General features: G+C 38.8%; 1 protein-coding gene and 1 long non-coding RNA gene across 2 annotated transcripts; one reads left to right on the forward strand and one right to left on the reverse strand.

Annotated features, from left to right (window-relative positions):
- Positions 1–893: 893 nt before the first annotated feature.
- On the forward strand, positions 894–23,856 carry LOC135347438 (uncharacterized). Its single transcript, XR_010398378.1, has 4 exons — positions 894–1,167; positions 7,687–7,758; positions 8,120–8,180; positions 19,783–23,856. It is a non-coding gene; the product is annotated as an uncharacterized LOC135347438 (long non-coding RNA).
- On the reverse strand, positions 2,013–3,590 carry LOC135347429 (TNF receptor-associated factor 5-like). Its single transcript, XM_064545431.1, has one exon. The coding sequence runs from the start codon at positions 3,584–3,586 to the stop codon at positions 2,129–2,131; it is 1,458 nt and encodes a 485-aa protein (XP_064401501.1). The 5' UTR covers positions 3,587–3,590; the 3' UTR covers positions 2,013–2,128.
- Positions 23,857–24,117: the final 261 nt, after the last annotated feature.

A 24,117-nucleotide genomic window follows, 5' to 3' on the forward strand; every position in this document is an offset into this window, starting at 1 on the left:
AAACCATCTACTGTGTTCACAAGTTCGTTGCGAATATGAAACGTTGTTTTGAATTGTTACGTTTCAAGGCTTCTGGTCTTTTTCACATACAATTCTTTGTGGTGTGGTATGGTTTGGACTGTCTTGTATGAATTTGTGATCTATTCTGTGGCATGTATCCTTCTTCCCAGCATCCTTAGGAAAATTGTAATTGTTTCTTTCTTCATAACGGCTCTTAGTATTGTGTTTGTAATTCTGGAACTAGTACACTACTATCATAGTGATTTAGTGGCAGTCGATTATGTCATTGAAATTATACATTCAGTTTCTCAGGGTTTACTCGTAACGTTGCTTGTTACCAACATCCTAGAGTTAGTTTGTGCAAGCTCCATACAACATGAGAGGATTGTTTGGAGGTTGGATGACATTTGTGACAATCTCTTCTTTTATTATCAGCGATTTTGCTCCGTCAAACAGCACATTATATATGGGGTTAGAGTAGGCACCATGCAGTCTGCTTGGATTCATCCTGTACTGCCTCCTGGCCACTGGTACAAGAAGAGAGTTAAATACGAGGACTATACAATGCACACAGAGTGGTGGAGGAGGTCTATAATCGATACTTGTCAGCTCGGCATTGACTATAATTAGTTCCGTGCATCTTCTATATGTGACTATGTACGTACTAGTGTGTGGTGTAGTGTATATTTTTTGTGTATCAGATTATAAGTAGAGTCTATGTGTTGAGTAACGATGTTGTCATACCGGTACTTAATTAATGAAAAAGCGCTTCTATATCTATAAGTATTAAGCTAAATAATAAACAGTCAAAGCCCTCTGCATTATAGTGGTAATTTTAACGGGGAAAAAAGCAAATCTCTAGCCTTTAGTATACATAATTATTATTATTATTATGTCTTTTCCCCGGCATTGATTTTATGGCTGCGACGTAACATAATGTGAGGACTACTTATTGATTTACACAATATAGATTTACCATTGAAAGCACTATCCTTTAGGGCTACATAATAATAATGAATGTGCTATAGACTCATGCAGGTGTTTGCATGGTCCTCAAAGTTACCTCCCTCCACAGATGGAGAATATGACGGTGCCGTTGCTGAGAGTGAGGAAAGTGGTGAATGGCAGACCAGCCAAGATAATCAAACTACACAACCACACTTTGAGGTACAGTACGAGGGTATACCGTGTTTATTGATGCCAGTAATTGTGCGTAGTGTTTGCATGGAATCTATTAGGGGAATACCGTGTGTTTAAAGTATTTATTAGACACTAGTTCAATGTATTTACTAGCGATATAGTGTTCGTATTATTATTATATACACCATAATTGCTATATGTAATTAGGATTGGCAGAGCGTATGATAATGAAGGAATGTATGCATTTGTATGAAGTGCTAAAAATAGAAATTTCAATTTTTAGCATTTCATGCACAATCATGCACATTCATCCGCCCACGTTTGAACTCTGCTCATATGGGAATTGCATGCCCTCTCTTCTTTTATACGCCCTTGGTACAACTATGTCAAAATAAAATCATAGAATTATATTTTGTGTACAGTACAACCTCAATTATCCGGACCGTGATCTTGGTTCCAGAAGCAGGCCGGATAACTGAATAGATAACCACGCTTTGATCCACCCACTTTATTGATAAATAGCAGTGCCACATGGATAAGCAGGCCTGTCTCCATAGTAACAGCTGCAACGCGCATGTACATTTATGGGACACGCCCATTATCTGAAGAAAATTGCCAAGCCGGATAATCGAGGTTCCGGATAATGGAGGGCCGGATAATCGAGGTTCTACTGTACTGTTAATTATACAGGTTTTCTATTTACTGTGTGTAGTTGGAAAATGTGGTGAGCATGATTATGTATTTTATGAATGAGACAAGTGACGGGTGCCTGCACTGCGTCCACCAGAAATGTCATAGAGAGCACACAATTGAAATCGCTATCAAATTTCCTCGCTATATACAGTAACAGCTGAGCGCACTTTTAATCGAGACCAGTGACATTATTTCACATATAGGCTATGTATATAGAGGCCTCTATTCAAGACCAGATGTTACTCTCTAATTGCTAAGATACAGTCACGGTATAGTAACTAACATTGTGTACTATTTAGAGAACCTTCACTTTCATAAACAGTCTGAACTTGAGACAGTCGTTTTTGAGGCACTGAGTATTTGTGTCAGCACAATAACCTAGGCGATCTAGGGGGAAGAACGTGAATGAGTCGCCAAAATATGTTGTCTTCTCCATCAAAATTCTTGTTTCCGTTCCTATGTAGTGTCCATGGTCACCTAGCTGGTTGAGTATCTGTAGGATAGCTACACCTTCTGTTTTGTCAACCTCGTGCTTTTTGATGATGTAAGGAGTCAAATGTGTTCCATTAGCAAATCCAGTACCATTTGTAAAAACACCGTATATAAACTTCCACCCTTGTGCAGTAAACTCTCCACCACTCCAGAGTCCATGGCTGGGTTTTGTTTGTTGTTTTGTAAACTCAGTGAGAGTAAACTCGTGGCAAGAGAACCCATTCAGCAATAACAAATCATTCTGTATCTTCACTGTGTTGGCTTCCATCGTGACCTTTAGATCACTGACCTTTGTGTCAAGGTTTCTAGCTTGTTGCTCAACCTTTGCATCGAGATCATGAAACTTGGTATCAACTTTTGCGTCTAATTGTTGAATCTTGAAATGAATGTTATTGCCTTGTTCTTTTACCTGTTTCATCTGTTTCTGCAAGTCGACTATTTGCTGGTCTTTCTCCTCCATTTTCTGGTGTAGCTCTCTCGTTAGTTGCAGGTTGACGAGGGTGGCTGTCAGGAGGTGGTGTTGGACACTCTCTGTCATGTGACCCATCATATCTCTTTGAGGAACCTTCACGTCACATCCAGCTCCAGCAAACTCACACTCCACAAGTTGTAGGGGGCACTCCAGCAGGTGGCTATCAGCTTGGTAGCGAGGGACGGTACCGATCTCACATTGGTTGGGACAAGGCAGTGGGTAGTTGTCACAGCAAAGGGTATGGTCATTTCCGATATCGTGAGTTGATTCAAAGTCGCAATATTGGCACTTCCAGGGACGTTTTGGACAGGAGGTGGTGTGATAATTCAGGTCCCCCAGTTCCCCCGTCCACTCACACCCACTCTTCTTGTGGGGACAGCGAACATTTAATTTGTTGATTGTGTTGCGTTTGAAGAACTTGTCTTTCAGCGTTTTAAAGGGAGTGTTGTTACACATAGGACAAGGCTTGCCATCTCTGATGATCCTCTGAGCAGCTTTCTCTGAGATGTGCTGTCCGCAGCAGTCGGTTTGATGTGGCTCTACCAGAATCTCAAGGATAATAGGACAGTACAAGTCCTTGTCAGGTTGTTCAACAAGGTCATAGTCAGGTTCAGCTGGCTGGGTGATCTGTTCTGGGGGGTGGGTAGCAGCTGGTTCTTGGTTCCTCACAGATTTAGAACCGGATTTAGAGCAATAACTGGTAGCCATATTTAGCTGGGTTAGTGTTAGCAAGCAGCCACTCCCTGAGTTATCTGTGGTGTGTTTGGTAAAAGTGTCGTTATAGTGCATAGTTGGTGGTTATTTAATGCCACAAGTCACAGGGGCGATCCTAGGATTCAGTAAGTGGGGGTGCTCATTGCGCGAAGCGCGCCGCAAAATTTAGACCACGCCCACTTCTGGGGTCACGCCCCTTTTGTCGGCAACGCCCACTGTTTTCTAGATGGTGCACAGCCACAGTACTGACAGTATTTTACAGTGCCATCAGCAAGTCAAGAATGTTTACGACCAGAAGCTCAATTCGCCTGGGATGGCAAACTCTAGCCAACTCTTCTTAAGGTATGTCAAATGTCAATGCAATCATGTCTAGTCTCTGTGTAAATGTAGAAGTTAAGTGATGATAAACGTTTGTTCCTTTGCTTGATCTGACGACAGTCTTGATTCTTTTCTTTTCAGGCCACTAAAAGATTGATCAGCTTACCAGGAGGTGACAGGCAGCGTACAAAGTATGACCACCAGTACGTACCTTGATGTTGAGGAAAAGAGACTTTGTAGTTTACATTGCAAACATTGATTATTATTATAATTTATTGTACATACATGTAGGCTTAATTATATAATTATACTATACATTCATGTACCTGGATCCAAGAACCTTGTTGTGCTTGTTGTGAGGCAAGCTCAAGTGTTTGATACAGCAAACCACTTCCTGCTGCCTAGCCTTATTATTGAGCCCCTCCCCACTCTTTATTAGTTCCCATGGATATCCCAGTAACGATCGAAGAAAAGTAAGTTTTTTAGGCTAGCTAGCTAGATTAAGTTATTGTAACTATCACTATTAAGCTGTAGATAGCTGCAGTAAGTGTAGCTTCCTTCTAGCCAGCCAGTGATGGTTGAACTATCTACTTGAGCTTCTCTGAGTCTGGATAGGGTGCTGGAGCACCAGAGCCTGGATGGGGGTGCTGGAGCACCCTAAGCACCACCCTGTGTACGCCCCTGAGTCAATAGTAGTCTTGCACAGCCATCCCCGGATGTTTTCTATTTGAACGCTAGGTCGATAACATGGGTCTGGGGAACTTCCTATGTAGAAGTTGTGTCGACACGCTGAAGATTTCTTGGCGTGTTAACTGCTGCAGTCAATTGGAGGTAAAAAGAAAGAAAAGATAGTTATGCAAAGCAGCCTCTTCTTGCCAATGCCAACTTGCTACAGTTTCCAGCTGACAATAATGGCTTATTTATGCTGTACTGACTATCCCATAAGATCACAGAAAGAGAGAGAAGTTCCATGGGTAGTTGTACAGAAGCAAGAGCTGAGTTGTAGATATTTAGCTTCAAGGACGTCTCCTACTAGACTATAGTATCTATACCTGAAAATCAGCACTCCATATTCAAGTGGTAGTACTGCAAATAAGATTTGATTTGCATCTTTTGCTCTGAGAACTGAACCATGCCATTGAGAACCTTGAAACATAACATGCCTGGTTTAAGCTCAGTCTGGATCTTTCTAGTGACTCTGAGGAGTTGCTATAGCTTCTCTCCTTCTTGCAGGTGTAGATGATGATCCATCATGATTTGAGCACTGAGCACGAGGACTCTCAACTAGGCCTTGCCCAATTATGCTAGCATAATTTTGAGACTAATAGGTGCAGTGGAGCATTGAGCATTATGCCAGCCTAATAGGCACAAAATATTAGCCTAGTACTACTAGATCAGTTGACTTTTTTCTAAGATTTCCAGGCTTTCACCAATAATATACTTCTAAGCGTCTGTGATGAGTTGCAGTATAATTCTCATTGATGATTTTGAGACTAATAGTAAAGACTAATAGGTACAATTGATGAGACTTGGAGACTAGACACTAATAGGCAAAATTTTGAGCATAATTGGGCAAGGCCTACTCTCAACTACATAAATTATTTGCAGAACTGTGGTTTTCACATTAAGCTTATTGTAACCACACTGTGGTCATCAACCATAAATAATATTATTTGTGACCACTATTTACTATCACCCACTTAAGGCCTTGCACAACTCGTTGATAGGAAGTTCTCCAGACCCAATTTTTAATCGGGGCTGGTGTGAGACTAGTCAAGAGTAACAAAACCAGCAAATAAAGGTACACGTTAAAGTCATTTTTAACCTATAAGGCGCTGCCACAGCTTATAGTATATAGTCAGTTAGTGTGTTTGTTTGTTTGTGTGTTTGTAGGTGGCAGGAGTAAAGTGTATCAAATAGTAATTAAGGTGTGTGTGTGTGTGGGTGTGCGTGTATAATGGCTATAATTAGTGCATGTAGTGGGTGTGTATGTTAATTCCGTGCATGCGCAATTATGACTGTGTCCTCTGTGTCATTACCCGAGGCGCGCGTGGGCGGCCACGGGTATAGTAGTCATTTGGTTTGTCTTTTCAGTGTTTGCCTGTTTGTAATTTCAGGGTCTGCTCACCTGGCTGCCACAGCACTGCGTTTATAGCATGGATAGCCTTCACACAACAAGTTATTAGTTTTAACAATAGTAGATTTCGATGTTAGAGCTTTGTTGTCAACTACATTTATTTCGTTATACGATTTTTTGCGATATCATTGTTATTATCTTTGTTTTTGTTGATCTTGCATGTTCAGAACACTGTGTGTTGGTTATAGACGTAACAATAACTGTTATTTCAACAGTGCTTACACACCTATGTTTGTCAATGCACACCTGTACAGTTTGGGCATTTCTCATTACGTGTATGTTGTGAGAGTATTCGTACATCATATGGGTGTGGTTTTTTTACGTTACATGCAGTGGGGTAGTTGTATGTCTGTTTGTCCGCATATTCGATTCTGCATGAGTCTGCTCACCTGGATACAATATAGCGTGCGTTTACAGAATGTTAACACATTAGTTTTATTAAAGTTCATAAAAGCGACAAAAGCTAAGAAATTTACTTTTTAATTGGCTACTATTATAAAGCAGTATAGCTAGATAGTGTGCATGCAGCTTTGATTCGAGGCACTTTACTACACATACGCTATTACCCCACATGGATACCTATTTTGTTATCATGGGAAGAGACTAGCTCCAGGCTTATATGCTGGCTCTAGATAAGATCCTCACCAACTCTATGGCCAAGACAACGACGGCCTTGGAGCATCCTGGTCTCCTCTGAAGCGCGTGGCCCACAAGTTTCACATGTGTGATGTCTGGATTACTATTCAAACCATCTTTGAGCCCAAAGTGCACCCTATAACCCTCCTAAAGATGATACTGTGAGCCTCACTCCAGTTCCACTTCATGTTACCTTGGTGTCTTAATGTAACAATCCAGGCCTTCTTCAATTGCTTGCTCTTCTGTGATCTATAGTCCGGGGCCACTTTTTGGATGGATACGTTTTTTCATTATAATTTGTTTCTTTTTGTTGAACAGAACAATTGTATTGTATTTGATTGTGTTAACTACTAACTATATATTGTGGTATAGAAGTAACAATAATATTGTATTGATTCATTTATTTGCACACATAATGAGTGCATGTGCGTGCAGCAGGGGTAGAGTTATCGGTGTGTGTTTGTGTACATGTTTGTCGGTTTGTGTGTATGTGTGCATGTATGTGTGGACATAGAATGAGCTGTTTTTGACCGAACTAGACACTTCGTGGACTATTTTAACTGCTTAATGAGACATTAGTTGAAAAGGCTAAAACTTATAGGCAATCTTCGAAGGCAACAAAAAAGTTAAATTAACAAAAATACTGTTTTCTAATCAACTAATAAATTCACAATCGTGCATTCTTCCCCATAATGATAATGGTTGTTACGGTAAAAAGTTATTATATCCGTTTTGCCGCTGTGCGCATGCAATGAAGCTTAACGCAAGGGGTGAATGCATGAGCATCTTGTTATAATTATTCAGTCATGCAATTTGTCAAAAAAATTTATCTTTCAAGTTTGAGCTTGCATATATTATATGCAAGCTATAGTATATTTATATCTGTTCTATGGCCAGACTGTTTTCTAAATGCATGTTCTAAATTCTCCTTTGCTTAGATTCATGCTTAATTGTATATCCATTTATCATTTTAATATTGCATGCATAATTATACAGTATAGACGTGTCATGTTTACTCCTATTTGCATGTATACAATAAGGCCAATCTGATACGCTATATATATATCCAACCTCTCTACTGCAGGGCTCTGATCCTTGTGTGCTGAGTGTAGACTGGAGGAAGAGCATTGGTGAGCTCAAGGAAGCCATTGCTGAGGTAAGTACACCAGAGCTCTATAGTGTGTGTTCTTTACATGGCTACATAAATAATCAATACAATTATAGCTTACTAAAATTAAATTATCATAGGACCAGAGGTTTCTCTGCTTTGTGACATACATTGTACTGTATAGTGGGTATATATTTGGCAAATCAGGTAAAGGATGACCAAGTTGTAATTGGTAATGCATGATCATCAAATTAATACTTCAGTTGCCCCATGTAGACGTAATACTTGCCAAATACACCCTTTATATACAGTTTGATTTATTCTCGATATGCGGCTATTAATTTGATTGTGTATGTACTAGACTGTACATTTACTGTTAGTACCGTATATCTTCTAATTTATCGGACAGCAAAAAACTGAGTGTAGACCGGAGGAAGAGCATTGGTGAGCCCAAGGAAGCCATTGCTGAGGTAAGTACACCAGAGCTATAGTGTGTGTTCTTTGCATGGCTGCATGAATAATCAGCTTGCTATAATTACCATAGGACCAGAGGTTTCTCTGTACTCATACTTTGTGACTGACATACATTTATTGTACCGTATATATATATATATAGTGCATGAGTATAATATAATTATTAGGTGAAGTTGAAATTGGTATAATGCGTGATTAAATAATGTCATCAGCATGATCGTCAAATTAGTACTTCAATTGCTCCATATAGAAATAATACTTGCCAAATACTTTATACGGTGTTTGATTTATTCTCGATTTGCGGCTATTACATGATTGTATAATATTTATTATGTACTAGACTGTACATTCACTGTTAGTATATGGATGTGGTATAAGTTATAACTAGTTTATATCCCAAGGGCATAGCAACATAACACTGTCTTAGTATAAAACTGCACAAAAAGATGACAAAGACAACTCCAGACACAGCTCCATCTCTTCTTTCTTCTAGACGCCAGTATCTGCAGCGTATAAGATTGGCATGACCGATGAATTGCTTGACACAAAATTGTTGGAGTTCCAACGCTGACAGTCTACTGCAAAACAGCCCCACCCCACTACTGCTGCAAAGAAACAGCCCCACCCCCCTACTCAGTGTAACTGCTGCTTGAACAGCCCTCCACGGTGGTCTATCCTTGGCCTCACAACCAAGCCAAAGAAGCTCGCCTCTACACTGCTGCAAAACAACTCAAGCCCCCATCAAAAGAGCCGCTTCTAGTGCTATGGTGAAACAGAATTGACATGCATCGAGGACTAGGTCTAGGAACATCCACAAAATGAACCTTGCATGGACAATTTTAAAACCTGCATGGTTCTTACTTCGCTACTTGTTATTTCTCATGATAATTATTATAATTATTTGTCTAATGCCAGAGGGGCGTTTTGCGGTTAGTGCATTATGACTTTCAGCAGTGCGTTATGCTGCATATTGCACTTAGCAACAACGTAGCAACGGGATATAAAGAGAGTTTATATCATGTTGTCAGGTAACAACGGTGTAATAAAAGTCATACATTCCCTTTAGCTAGTGTTATATTATTTTTGTTACACAGTCGCGTAGCCTTGAGGCATGATTTGATAAGAGGTTGTCGTGATATAAATTATAAAACACATAATTATAGCATGAGAATCCCCGTAAATATACAGGCAACTTGCCCTCGTACTTGTGCCTGTATATTGTGTAAAACACTCGGTCTCACTATATCTATTGTATTATATATCACTATTAATTGTTTCTAAACAGTTTGTCAACAATTATTGACACTTATAGTTCAATGCTTTTTGGGCTTGTATTAACAATCGATGGCAGATACGAAAACTGAAACCCACTCTCACTTTTAATAGCAACGTGACTATTATTATAATGAGCATTTAGGGAAAGTGTTGCATTTTGATCTCTGAGATCAAAAGAAACACTGTGCCAATATCTGCCATATGGCACAGTTCAGATGGTTAACTGCTGAAGTTACCTAAAGCCCACCCTCCACCCAGTAACCTGATCGAAACGATCCCCTTCTATTAATAATTATAGTTTTATAGTATAACACTGTTGCAGTACTCAGTGGTAGGCAGGAAACGTTTTTCATGCGTCTGGTGCATTCCACAGCCGCCACAAGTAGTTGCAAACTAGTTGTCTTATAAAAGGAGTGATGTGTACACGGAAAGGAATGCAACAAATCAGTTGTTACACAGCTCACTCATGCGCACATTGGATATATTGGCCTTGGCCTAACTCGTGCATGTGTCACAACTATTACATGAATCACTCAATGCAATAATTATTTAGATATAGTAGATTGTACAAGTGTGCATCTGTGCATAGGCCCATGCACTGCTAGAATTTATAGTTTTGCAATAATTATTGTTTGTAACATGCTCAAGATTGACTAGGTCACATAGGATTCATCAATCATCACTCTTAAAGTCCAGAACTCATGTTATTACATAACCAAACACAGCTATTATGTAACATTGTAAGCTATTACAATAACCATTATACTATACACTGTTGCAGTAGATATTACTTGCTCTCTGCTACTATAGTTATAGTATAAGTAGCAACATAATTATATACATGCATGTGTGTATAAGTAGCAACATACATGTGTATAATGTGTGTGTATGTTATGAGACAAACTAACTCTACGAACAGAGGCAGCCCTTTGGTATCAAGGAATGGCTGCAAGTGCAAGTACAGAGTGAGATGGTTCTATTCCGTAAATATACAGGCAACTTGCCCTCGTACTTGTGCCTGTATATTGTGTAAAACACTCGGTCTCGCTATATCTATTGTTTCGAAAAACAGTTTGTCAATAATTATTGACACTTATAGTTTGAGCTTGTAATAACAATTGATGGCATGTACGAAAACTGAAACCCACTCTCACTCTTAATAGCAACGTGACTATTATTATAATGATCATTATTTTAGTTGAAGTTTCTAACCCTAACCCACCCCACTACTGCTGCAAAGAAACAGCAGCCCCACCCTCCTACTCAGTGTAAATGCTGCTCAAACAGCCCTCCACGGTGGTCTATCCTCGGCCTCACAACCAAGCCAAAGAAGCTCGCCTCTACACTGCTGCAAAACAACTCAAGCCCCCAGCAAAAGAGCCGCTTCTAGTACTATGGTGAAACAGAATTGACATGCATCACGAGGACTAGGTCTAGGAACATCCACAAAATGAACCTTGCATGGACAATTTTAAAACCTGCATGGTTGCAAAGAAGAAACTCCAGCAGTACTGAACATTCCTGCATGCATGGCTGGACTTACTTCGCTACTTGTTATTTCTCATAATAATTTTATTTGTCTAATGCCAGAGGGGCATTTTGCGGTTAGTGCATTATGACTTTCAGCAGTGTGTTATGCTGCATATTGCACTTAGCAACAACGTAGCAACGGAATATAAAGAGAGTTTATATCACGTTGTCAAGGTAACAACGGTGTAATAAAAGTCATACATTCCCTTTATCTAGTGTTATATTATTTTTGTTACGCGGTCGCGTAGCCTTGAGGCATGATTTGGTAAGGGGTTGTTGTGATATAAATTATAAAACACATAATTATAGCATGAGAATCCCCGTAAATATACAGGCAACTTGCCCTCGTACTTGTGCCTGTATATTGTGTAAAACACTCAGTCTCACTATATCTATTACTTAATTGTTTCGATAAACAGTTTGTCAATAAGAATTATTATTATTGACACTTATAGTTTGAGCTTGTAATAACAATTGATGGCATGTACAAAAACTGAAACCCACTCTCACTCTTAATAGCAACGTGACTATTATTTTAGGGAAAGTGTTGAAGTTTCTGAATCACTCATGCAATAATTATTTTTATGTTAGATTGTACAAGTGTGCATCTGTGCATATAATATTATAGGCCCATGCACTGCTAGAATTTATAGTTTTGCAAAAATTATTGTTTGTAACATGCTCTAGATTGACTAGGTCACATAGGATTCATCAATCACTCTTAAAGTCCAGAACTCATGTTATTACATAACCAAACACAGCTATTATGTAACATTTTAAGCTATTCCTATTGCCAATCGATAATTATTGCCAATCGATATTGCTTGCTCTGCTACGTATATAATTACAGTATAATTATAGTGCATGTTTTAACAACGGCCCCTACGTTTGTGTATATGTGTGTGTCTGTTATGAGACAAACTAACTCTACGAATAGAGGCAGTCCTCTGGTATCAAGGAATGGCTGCAAGTGCAAGTACAGAGTGAGGTGGTTCTATTCCAATTGCAAGGGAGCTTTTCTCGTTCTGGTCTGGAATATGCTGTTGACTATGGCCTGTACATCAGCATACCAAATGTTTAATGAACAACCTTATGTTGACTTTGTAATTCCGAAATCGCTCTTTGCTATCCCAGTTGTGTTTGGTTTGTTGGGAGCTGTTTTCTCAAGATGGCTAGCTGACGCTAAGCTGGGGAACTACAGAGTGATGAAATACAGTTTTGTGCTATCGTTCCTCATAAGTTTACTTTATAGTGCCTTCACCCTAGTTCCTGACATTGCACATTATACGTGTATATTGTGAGTGTCTTTTATTGCATAGGTGGGAGTCTCTTTGTAGTAGCTGTGGTAGCATACTCTGTTACCTCACTACAACTAGGCCTGGATCAGATGCCTCATGCTTCATCTTCCAATATTAGTAGTTTTATTGCCTGGTTTGTATTCAGTATCTATGCTGGTGCTTGGATTCCAAATGTTTCCAATTTGCCCATTATAATGGGTTCTTTGTATAGTAGTGAATTATCGCACTGGGTTGTCCAACTTTACAGTTTGCTGCCACCTTTGTGTATGAGTGTTGTTCTTATTCTTGACTTTCTCCTAGCTAAAAAATGGCTGATAATTGAGCCAAAGTCACCTCAGTCCCTCAAAACCATATACTGTATTCTCAAGTTTGCTGTCAAGCACAAGGCTCCCCTCAATCGCAGTACTCTCACATACTGGGAGGAAGACATACCTTCAAGAATGGACTTGAGAAAGTCGAGATATGGTGGACCATTCACTACAGAGCAAGTTGAAGATGTGAAGACCATCCTACGTTTGTTACCCCTCTGCCTAGCACTATGGCTTCTTGGGTGCTCACTTGCAATCTACCATCCAGTAACTTCTGCTATTGTTTATCTCCCAGATTGGAAGCGTTATGTTTCAATGCTTTTGGCCCTATTCACATATAACCGTTACTGGTGTGGAATGGTTTGGACTGTCTTTTATGAGTTTGTGCTATACCCATGGCCAGTGATACGTAACAGGCTTCCCAGCATCCTTAGAAGAATTGGGATAATTTCTCTCTTTATCACGGCTCTCAGTATTGTTTTTCTAATTCTGGAAATATCAAAAAATAATTACGGTGATTTAGCTGCAATCAAGTATGTTACAATCATTATAAATTCAATTTCTTTGGGTTTGCTCGCAATACTGCTCGCTAGTACCATGCTAGAGTTAGTTTGTGCTCAAGCCCCATACAACATGAGAGGATTGTTTGGAGGATGTATGGTGTTGGTGTTGTTCTCATGTATTATTATTGGCAAATGCATTCCTTCACACAGTGCATTAACAATATATGGGGTTAGAATAGCTATCAGTCTGCTTGCATTCATCCTGTACTGCCTCCTCGCTCGCTGTTACAAGAGAAGAGTTAGAGACGAGGACTACGATGCACACAGAGTGGTGGAAGAGGTCTATGATCGATATTTGACAGCTCAGTATTGACTTAAATTCCGTACAGTTTACGTATAATTAATTTTCATCATAATTATAGTTTATGTTTTTGTCGATCATTTTCATAAGTTAGTTAATTGCCTCATATGATGCTTGTCAAACACAGCTATATGTACGGTATAATTACACTATCGTAGCCGTTTCAAATGTCCATTGAAAATCTGTTTGCAATAGCAAATGAAAGCACCGCAGGTGCTGATGCCTCGGTGGAGATGCCAAAGCTACATAACAAAGCTACTAATAGTTAATTTTATACACATGATGAACATGCAAACTCATGCAAAAGAGTGGGTAATGATCGACCATGATTATTGTTAATGATGCCAAAAGTTTAGGTCTAAAATTAACGGGTGCCATCAACAGAGCCTTGCAGCTCTCTTCTCACTCTTGCAGCTACCAATAGCTAGTGTTCTAGTGCAGAGCTAACTACTAAGTAGAGTAGCAGCATTCGGTAAACAAGTTTGGCTAGACTACGTGCTCTTCTGAAAAGGCTGCAATGGCATTTCAAGTTAGATATGAGCTCGAGAACGAAGCAGCATTATTTTGCAAATCCAAGAAAACATGACTAAAAGCCTATAATATTATAGAAACTCTTACTTGCACTTCATTGATCCTTGAGCAGTCTACACACACAAACACACTACTGTATACCTCGCTTGCGCATGCGCACCGAGGCATATATAATAATGATGATTAGGTGTATGAAACAAAAGTTGTTGGTACATGCATGAAAGCTCTCCACATCCATACAGTGAATGTACAGTCTAGTACAAACATGCAAATGGCAAAATGAAATTGATTGTTTGATGATTTTTATAGATGGAATGTACGAAAACTGAAACCCACTCTCACTCTATTATAGCAACGTGACTCGTGACCATTTAGAGAAGTTGCTGATGTTCCAATATGAACCACTCATGCAGCATTTAGATACATGTATAATTGTACAAGTGTGTATGTTGACTACAAGAATAATAGTTTCACTCAGAAATGATAACTGTTGCCAATAGATTTTTCTCTGCTATGTACTGCTTAGACGGTATAATAGAATTCAGCCTAGTGTGTGTCTGTTATGAGACAAACTAACTCTACGAATGGAGGCAGCCCTCTGGTATCAATTAAGGAATAGCTGCAAGTGCAAGTACAGAGTGAGGTGGTTCTATTCCAAGGGAGCCTTTCTTGTTCTGGTCTGGATTATGCAGTCGACTATATGGCCTGTATTTCGGTGTTTCATGTTTTCCATCATCAATCTGATGTCAATTTTGTAATTCCAAAATGGTTTATTGCTATCCCACTTGTGTCTGGTCTGTTGGGAGCTGTTTTCTCAGGATGGCTTGTCGACGCTAATTAAGCTGGGAAACTACAGAGTGATGAAATACAGTTTTGTACTGTTATTATCCTTTGTTTGCTTTGTAGTAGTTCCTGGCATCACTCATTACGTGTATGTTGTGAGTGTCTTGTATATATTGCATTGGCGGGAGTCTGTTTCTAGTAGCTGTACATGTGATAGCATGCTTTGTTACTTCACTACAACTAGACCTGGATCAAATGCCTCATGCTTCATCTTCCAATATCACTAGTTTTATTGCCTGGTTTGTATTCAGTATCTATGCTGGTGTTTGGATCCCTTTTGTTGTCGATTTGCCCATTTGCCCATTATATCAGATGTTTTTTTAAAACACTCTCCCCTCCCTCCCTCTCCAAGATGAATAAAGAGTATGTAGCTGTGTTGGAATCCCTGGCCACAGTTAACCACGTCACTACTGGGCCGTATACATCATATATATAGTTGGGCAACCCAGTATGATGAACGACTGATACACAAAACATCTATGCTGGTGCTTGGTTTCCTTATGTTGTTGATTTACCCATTATATCTGATGCTTTGTATATCAGTCATTCGTCATATTGGGTTGTCCAACTTTACTGCTTGCTGCCACCCGACTTAATTAATGTATGAGTATTATTCTTATTCTTGACTTCCTCCTTGCTAAAAAATGGCTGATAATTGAGCCAAAGTCACCTCAGTCTCTCAAGATACGGTGGACCATTCACAACAGAGCAAGTTGAAAATGTGAAGAATATCCTACGTTTGTTACCCCCCCCCCCCTGCTTATCGCTATGGCTTCTTGGGTACTCACTTGCATCCAGTAACTTATGCTAATGTTTATCCTCCAGATTGGAATCGAAGTTTTTGTCCTTGTTCACATAATTATCACTATTACTGGTGTGGTATGGTTTAGACTGTCTTCTATTGTGCTTTACGTATACCCAGTGATACGTAACAAGCTAATTCGTTACAATCGTCAGTTTCAAGAGGTATACTCACAATCAATGTACGTTGTTTGCTAGTACCATAATAGAGTTAGTTTGTGCTCAAGCTCCATACAACATGAGATGATTGTTTGGAGGGTGTATGGTGTTGGTATTAGCTCCTATTATTGGCCAGTTTTCTCCATCAATCACATTAGCGATTAGAGTAGGCATTAGTCAGTTTGGATTCATCCTGTACTGCCTCCTGGCTCGCTGTTACAAAAGGAGAGTTAGAGACGAGGACTACAATGCACACAGAGTGGTGGATGAGATCTATGATCGATTTGTCAGAGCACCAACTAATTTTAGTTATATGTTATACATACGTTTATCGTTTTGTTGATCATGCGTATTCAGAACATCCTGCATGCATGTGAATTATAATTTTGATACATTATTTGTAAACAGTATTTGCACTCATAATATTTGTCAATGGACCTGCAATGAGCTTGTAAACATTGTTGGCATGTACAAATACTGAAGTACACATACTCTAATAGCGACAACCATTTGGAAATAATCTGTTTCACTAATTAGATCTATTATAGATTTATGTTGAATGATTATACCGTGGGTGTGGTTTGTTACGTTACGAGTAGGGGGGTAGTTGTATTGTGGAACCCCTTAAATAGAGGCACCTCTTTTAATCGGCACTCAACCAATTAAGTCCCAACGCAATTAAAACTTTAACCCCTCAAATTAGGACATCCTCGATAGACAGGTTCATGATAAAAAGTGTCCAAATTTAGAGATTTTACTGTACACATACTTTGTGAGAGTACAATGTATACCATCTAGCAGGGTAACCAGGTGAAGATAGCCTAGTAAAGAATTTTCCTGATCAGTAGTATCATGCAGCATGATCGTCAAGTTATTTCAATTGTAATGTTTGCCAAATATAAACCTGTTATACATCAGGTATATAATTATACTTATGATTTTTCTCTGGCCATTTACATTGTACCGTAGAGCAGGTAATTTTCGTGGGGAAAAATATTCGTTGTTTCGTGGTTTATCACTGGACCACAAATCTTTTAACCACGAATGAAGTGACCTTACCTACCTTTACCTGCAGTGCAAGCAGCAACCCGAAAATATAAACCATGAATGGCTAATTATTGCTGAACCACGAATATTTTGACCCCGAAAATTACCCGCTATATGGTATATGCACTAGTCAATACAGAAGGTATGTTTTGGCAAGGGAATTGTTTGTATACCATTTATTACCAAATTAATGAATAACCTTTTTCCATTAGTTACGCACACATTTTCATTACATTCGCTTTGCTTGGCATGTACGAAACTCACTCCCTTCCTTACAGTTACACCTGTAGGAACACATGACTGTTTAAGTTCAGTTCCACTATACATTGATTTTGTAGAAACAATGAAACTAAATTCTCACCCTGAGTTCATAATCATTATTTTGGGAGAAAGTTCAACTTTCACTATAATCATGTTGACAGATTATACCAACCATGCACTCACAGTCTTTATAGATTTGTGCAGGTGTGTCTATGTGGGCACTGCATGTATAATTATATAATTTATGTTGGAATTGAACTTCAAGAAACTTTTGCCAATAGATATCAGCATTTACCAAGTTACAGTGTTTAGCCACTGTCCCTACATACATGTGTGTGACTGTTATGAGACAAACTAACTCTACGAACGGAGGCAGTCCTCCGGTATCAAGGAATGGCTGCAAGTGCAAGTACAGAGTGAGGTGGTTCTATTCCAAGGGAGCCTTTCTTGTTCTGGTCTGGGTTATGCTGTTGAATATAGCCTGTGTATCAGTGTTTCATGTATTTCATCAACGGCCTGATGTCCATTTTGTAATTTCTAAATGGCTACCTGCTATCCCAATTGTGTTTGGTTTGATGGGATGTATTTTCTCAGGATGGCTAGCCGACGCTAAGCTGGGGAACTACAGAGTGATGAAATACAGTTTTGTATTGTTGTTTCTCTTTTGTTTGCTTTCTAGTGTCGTCACCCTAGTTCCTGGCATTGCACATTACGTGTATGTTGTGAGTGTCTTGTATTGCATTGGTGGGAGTCTCTTTATAGTAGCTGTGGTAGCATGCTTTGTTACCTCACTACAACTAGGCCTGGATCAGATGCCTCATGCTTCATCTTCCAATATCAGTAGTTTTATTGCCTGGTTTGCATTCAGTATCTATGCTGGTGCTTGGATTCCAAATGTTTCCAATTTGCCCATTATAATGGGTTCTTTGTATAGTAGTGAATTATCGCACTGGGTTGTCCAACTTTACAGTTTGCTGCCATATTTGTGTATGAGTGTTGTTCTTATTCTTGACTTTCTCCTAGCTAAAAAATGGCTGATAATTGAGCCAAAGTCACCTCAGTCCTTCGAAACCATCTACCGTGTTCTCAAGTTTGCTGCCAAGCACAAAGCTCCCCTCAATCGCAGTGCTCTCACGTACTGGGAGGAAGACATACCTTCAAGAATGGACCTGGGAAAGTCGAGATATGGTGGACCATTCACTACAGAGCAAGTTGAAGATGTGAAGACTATCCTACGTTTGTTACCCCTTTGTTTAACACTATGGCTTCTTGGGTGCTCACTTGCAATTTTCCATCCACTAAATTATGGTAGTGTTTATCCTCCTGATTGGAAGCATTATGTTTCAAGGCTTTTGGCCTTGTTCACATATCAACATTTGTGGTGTGGTATGTTTTGGACTGTCTTTTTTGAGTTTGTGCTATACCCAGTGATAAGTAACAGGATTCCCAGCATCTTGAGAAGAATTGGTGTAATTTCTCTTTTCATCACGGTTGTAAGTATTATGTTTCTAATTCTAGAACTATTACAAAATAATTACGGTGATTTAGTTGCAATCCAGTATGTTACAATCGTTATAAATTCAATTTCTCGGGGTTTGCTCGCAATACTACTCGCTACCACCATGCTAGAGTTAGTTTGTGCTCAAGCCCCATACAACATGAGAGGATTGTTTGGAGGGTGTATGGTGTTGGTGTTGTTCTCATCTCTTATTTTTGGCTTCTATATTCCTTCAAACAACACATTAACAATGTATGGGATTAGAGTAGGCATCAGTCTGCTTGGATTCATCCTGTACTGCCTCCTGGCTCGCTGTTACAAGAGGAGAGTTAGAGACGAGGACTACAATGCACACAGAGTGGTGGAGGAGGTCTATGATCGATACTTGTCAGCTCAGCATTGAGTTATGTACAGTATGGATACATTTTTTCATCATGTTTCTTTTTTTGTCGAACAGAACAATTGTTAGTAAGTTTGTATTTGTTTTGTGTTAACTATACTAACTATACTGTGTATGTATGTTGATTAATTTATTTGCACACAATCATAATGAGTTATATAATCATCATAATTAGGTAGAGTGATTGGTGTGTGTCGGTTTGTGTGTGCGTATATGTGCATGTGTGTGTGGACACAGAATGAGCTGTTTGAGCGAACTAGACACTTTCGTGGACTATTTTAACTGCTAACGAGACAGTAGTTGAAAAGAAGGCTAGTTATAGTTGAACCTTATAGGTAATCTTTGAAGGCGACAAAAAAGTTAATTAAAATTTCTAATCGACTAAACGTTGCTTTATACACAATCATATAATAAATTATTTTAATAAGGTTGTTACGGTAAAAAGTTATTGTATCTGTTTTTGCTGTGCGCATGCAATGAAGCTTAACGCAAAGGGTGAATGCATGCTCTATAAATTATTAGCATCTTGTTATTCAGTCATCTAATTAGTCAATAGAAATCTATCTTTCAAGTTTGAGCTTGCGTATGCAAGCTCTATATCTGTTCTATGACCAGACTGTTTTCTAAATGAATTCTGCTTTGCTTAGATTCATGCTTGTAAAATTATTTATCCTTAATATTGCATGCATAATTATACAGTATAGACGTGTCATGTTCACTCCTATTTGCATGTATACAATAAGGCCAATCTGATACGCTATATATACCACTTCTCTACTGCAGGGCTCTGATCCTTGTATGCTGAGTGTAGACCAGAGGAAGAGCATTGGTGAGCTCAAGGAAGCCATTGCTAAGATAAGTACACCAGAACTATCGTGTGTGTGTTCTTTGCATGGCTACATGAATAATAATAGTTATATTTAGCAAGCTATATTATAGCTTGCTAAAATTACCATAGGACATCGATGTTTCTCTGTACTCATACTTTGTGACATACATTGTACCGTATACTGGGTATGACATATTGTATTTGGCAAATCAGGCAAAGGATGGCCAAGTTGAACTAGTAATGCGTGATTAGTAATGTCGTCATGCAGCATGATCATCAAATTAATACTTCAATTGCCCCATAATTATATAAACGTAATACTTGCCAAATACACCCCTGATACGGTTGATTTATTCTCGATCTGCGGCTCGTTTACATGATGTTGTGTATGTACTAGACTGTACATTCACTGTTAGTATTATGGATTTGGTATAAGGATAATTTATATCACGTTGTCAAGGTAACAACGGTGTAATATATTATTTTTATTACACGGTCGCGTAACCTTGAGGCATGATTTGGTAAGGGGTCGTCCTGCATTTTCAAAGTTTCAAAGCTTCTGCCCTTGTTTACATATCATCATTACTGGTGTGGAATGGTTTGGACTGTCTTTTATGAGTTCGTACTATACCCAGTGATACGTAACAAACTTCCCAGCATTATTAGAAGAATTGGAATAATTTTTCTCCTTATCACGGTTTTCAGTATTGTGTTTCTAATTCTGGAACTACTAAAAAGCAAATACGGTGATTTAGTCAAAATCTTACAATCGTCTTTAATTCAACTTTTAGAGGATTGCTACAATCTTGCTTTTTAGCGCCATGATAGAATTAGTTTGTGCTCAAGCTCTATACAACATGAGAGGATTGTTTGGAGGGTGTATGGTGTTGGTGTTGTTATCATCTTTTACTATTGTCACAATTTCTCCATTGAACATTACCCTAACAATGTGTGCATGGGGTTGTAGTAGGCATCAGTCTGCTTGGATTCATCCTGTACTGCCCCTGGCTCGCTGGTACAAGAGGAGAGTTAGAGACGAGGACTACAATGCACACAGAGTGGTGGAGGAGGTCTATGATCGATACTTGTCAGCTCAGCATTAATTATTCCATTATACGATTTTTTTTAGATTTATTATCTGTGTTTTTGTCGATCTTGCATGTTCAGAACATTAATATTTTCTGTGTTGGTTCAATAGCTGTTATGTCAACAGTGCTTGCACACCTAGTGTTTATACACGAGTTTGTCAATGCACATCTTATAAAGTTTGATTCCCTTTGGGCAACTACTCTACTAAGCTCAGTATTGACTTCCGATAACGTATATGTAGTTTTAGACGTAACTATAATAACATTTAATCAACGTAACAATAATTGTTAATTCAATGTTTGCAAATTACCCTATATGCCATCATCACTCTTTTGTTTGACAAGGGGATGTTTTGTACCAGATGTACCAAATCAATGAATTTTTTCATTCACTATTGCAGTATAATTATAATTATGAAAGCAGTTTGTCAATGAACACTATTGTTTGAGCTTGGCATGTACGAAACTCACTCACAGTTATACATATGCATGACTGTTTAGTTAATCACTATAAATTGATTTAAAAATACTGAAACTAAACTCTTAACAGTTCATAACCATTTGGGAGACAGTTAAACTTTCGTATACAATTGTCAATTAATATTGCATTTTCTTTTATGGCTATTATTAACCCTACAAACGTTAAATGAATACAGTTTTCTTATATCTTCTTTGGACTGTGTTCTTGTCATAGCATTGTCGTCTGTATAGTTTCGTTTCATTGCTCTCTGTTAGTTGCTGTGGCTAGGTTTCCATTCATAATTATTATAGTCAGGCTTTCATTTTCGCAACACTCTGGTTGTGAGACATAAAAACTCCGAGGGATATATGCATGATGTAACTATTATTGACGGTACATTCATTGTTTTAACAACGGGAACTTTTACAATATGTACATACTGTATTATTTGCATATGCATATATTCCTCATCTTTGCTATGCAAACAGTTTGGATTGTTTGATGCTTTTTGAGCTTGTATACATGGAATTTACGAAAACTGAAACTCCACTCTCATTTGTATGACTCATGACTATTATTTTAGGGAAAGTAGTTGTTGCTGATTATGTGAACCAGCATATTTTAGTACCAGCTTGTATCTGTGCAAGAATTAATAAGAAATACTGTAGGCAATAATATTGCTCTTAGGTATAGTACCTATAGTTACAGTATAGTGTTAGCAATCATCCCTACATGTGTGTCTATGTGTGTCTGTGTCCGTTATGAGACAAACTAACTCTGCAAACGGAGACAGTCCTCTGGTATCAAGGAATGGCTGCAAGTGCAAATACAGACTGAGATGGTTCTATTCCAAGGGAGCCTTTCTTGTTCTGGTCTGGGTTATGCTGATGACTATATCCTGTGTATCAATGTCTCATGTGTTTAATGAGTTCCATCAACATGTAAATTTTGTAATTTTGAAATGGCTACTTGCTATCCCAATTGTATTTGGTTTGTTTGGAGCTGTTTTCTCAGGATGGCTAGCCGACGCTAAGCTGGGGAACTACAGAGTGATGAAATACAGTTTTGTGCTATTATTCTTCCTTTGTTTGTTGTCTAGTACCTTCACCTTAGTTCCTGACATTGCACAGTACGTGTATGTTGTGAGTTTTTTGGTGTGCATAGGTGGGAGTCTCTTTATAATAGCTGTGGTAGCATGCGTTGTTACCTCACTACAATTAGGCCTGGATCAGATGCCTGATGCTTCATCTTCCAATATCACTAGTTTTATTGCCTGGTTTTTATTCAGTATCTATGCTGGTGTTTGGATCCCTGATGCTTTCGATTGGCCCATTACCATGTTTAGTAGTCGATTACCACACTGGGTTACCCAACTTTACAGTTTGCTGCCACCTTTGTGTATGAGTGTTGTTCTTATTCTTGACTTTCTTCTAGCTAAGAAATGGCTGATAATTGAGCCAAAGTCACCTCAGTCCCTCAAAACCATATACCGTGTTCTCAAGTTTGCAGCTAAGCACACAGCTCCCCTCAATCGCAGTGCTCTCACATACTGGGAGGAAGATGTCCCTTCAAGAATGGACCTGGGAAAGTCGAGATACGGTGGACCATTCACTACAGAGCAAGTTGAAGATGTGAAGACCATCCTACGTTTGTTACCCCTCTGCCTAGCGCTATGGCTTCTTGGGTGCTCACATGAAATATTCCATCCACGATCTTATGGTAATGTTTATCCTCCTGATTGGAATTGTTATGTTTCAAAGTTTTTGTCCTTGTTCACATATCACCATTACTGGTGTGGAATGGTTTGGACTGTCTTTTATGAGTTTTTGCTATACTCAGTGATACGTAACAGGCTTCCCAGCATCCTTAGAAGAATTGGGATAATTTCTCTCTTTATCACGGCTCTCAGTATTGTGTTTCTAATTCTGGAACTATTACAAAATAATGAGGGTGATTTAGTTGCAATCAAGTATGTTACAATCGTTTTAAATTCAATTTCTCAGGGTTTGCTCACAATGTTGCTTGCTAGTACCATGATGGAGTTAGTTTGTGCTCAAGCTCCATACAACATGAGAGGATTGTTTGGAGGGTGTATGGTGTTGGTGGTGTTATCAGCTCTTCTTATTGGCAGTTATATTCCTTCACATAACGCTAACACATTAACAATATTATATGGGGTTAGAGTAGGCATCAGTCTGCTTGGATTCATCTTGTACTGCCTCCTGGCTCGCTGGTACAAGAGGAGAGTTAGAGACGAGTACTACAATGTACACGGAGTGGTGGAGGAAGTCTATGATCGATACTTGTCAGCTCAGCATTGATTGACTACATTTATTCCGTTATACGATTTTTTGCGATATCATTGTTATTATCTTTATTTTTGTTGATCTTGCATGTTCAGAACACTGTGTATTGGTTATAGACGTAACAATAACTGTTATTTCAACAGTCCTTACACACCTATAGTATTTATACATTCAGTTTGTCTATGCACACCTGTACAGTTTGGGCTTGTATTAATGTGGCATGTATTTAAATCAATAATAGCAACAAAATTACATGACCATTAAAGATTTAGTGGAAAGTCGTTGGAGATCCTGCAGGCATTGCTCATTACGTGTATGTTGTGAGAGTATTCGTACATCATATGGGTGTGGTTTTTTTACGTTACATGCAGTGGGGTAGTTGTGTATCTGTTTGTCCGCATATTCAATTCTGCATGAGTCTGCTCACCTGGATAC

This window comes from Halichondria panicea, chromosome 14 (assembly GCF_963675165.1).
Source record: "Halichondria panicea chromosome 14, odHalPani1.1, whole genome shotgun sequence".
In the NCBI taxonomy this organism is placed as follows: domain Eukaryota; kingdom Metazoa; phylum Porifera; class Demospongiae; order Suberitida; family Halichondriidae; genus Halichondria; species Halichondria panicea.

What these genes read in the sequence shown, in the direction of transcription:
- LOC135347429 (XM_064545431.1), bottom strand. Translation starts at nt 3,586, where the DNA reads ATGCACTATAACGACACTTTTACCAAACACACCACAGATAACTCAGGG.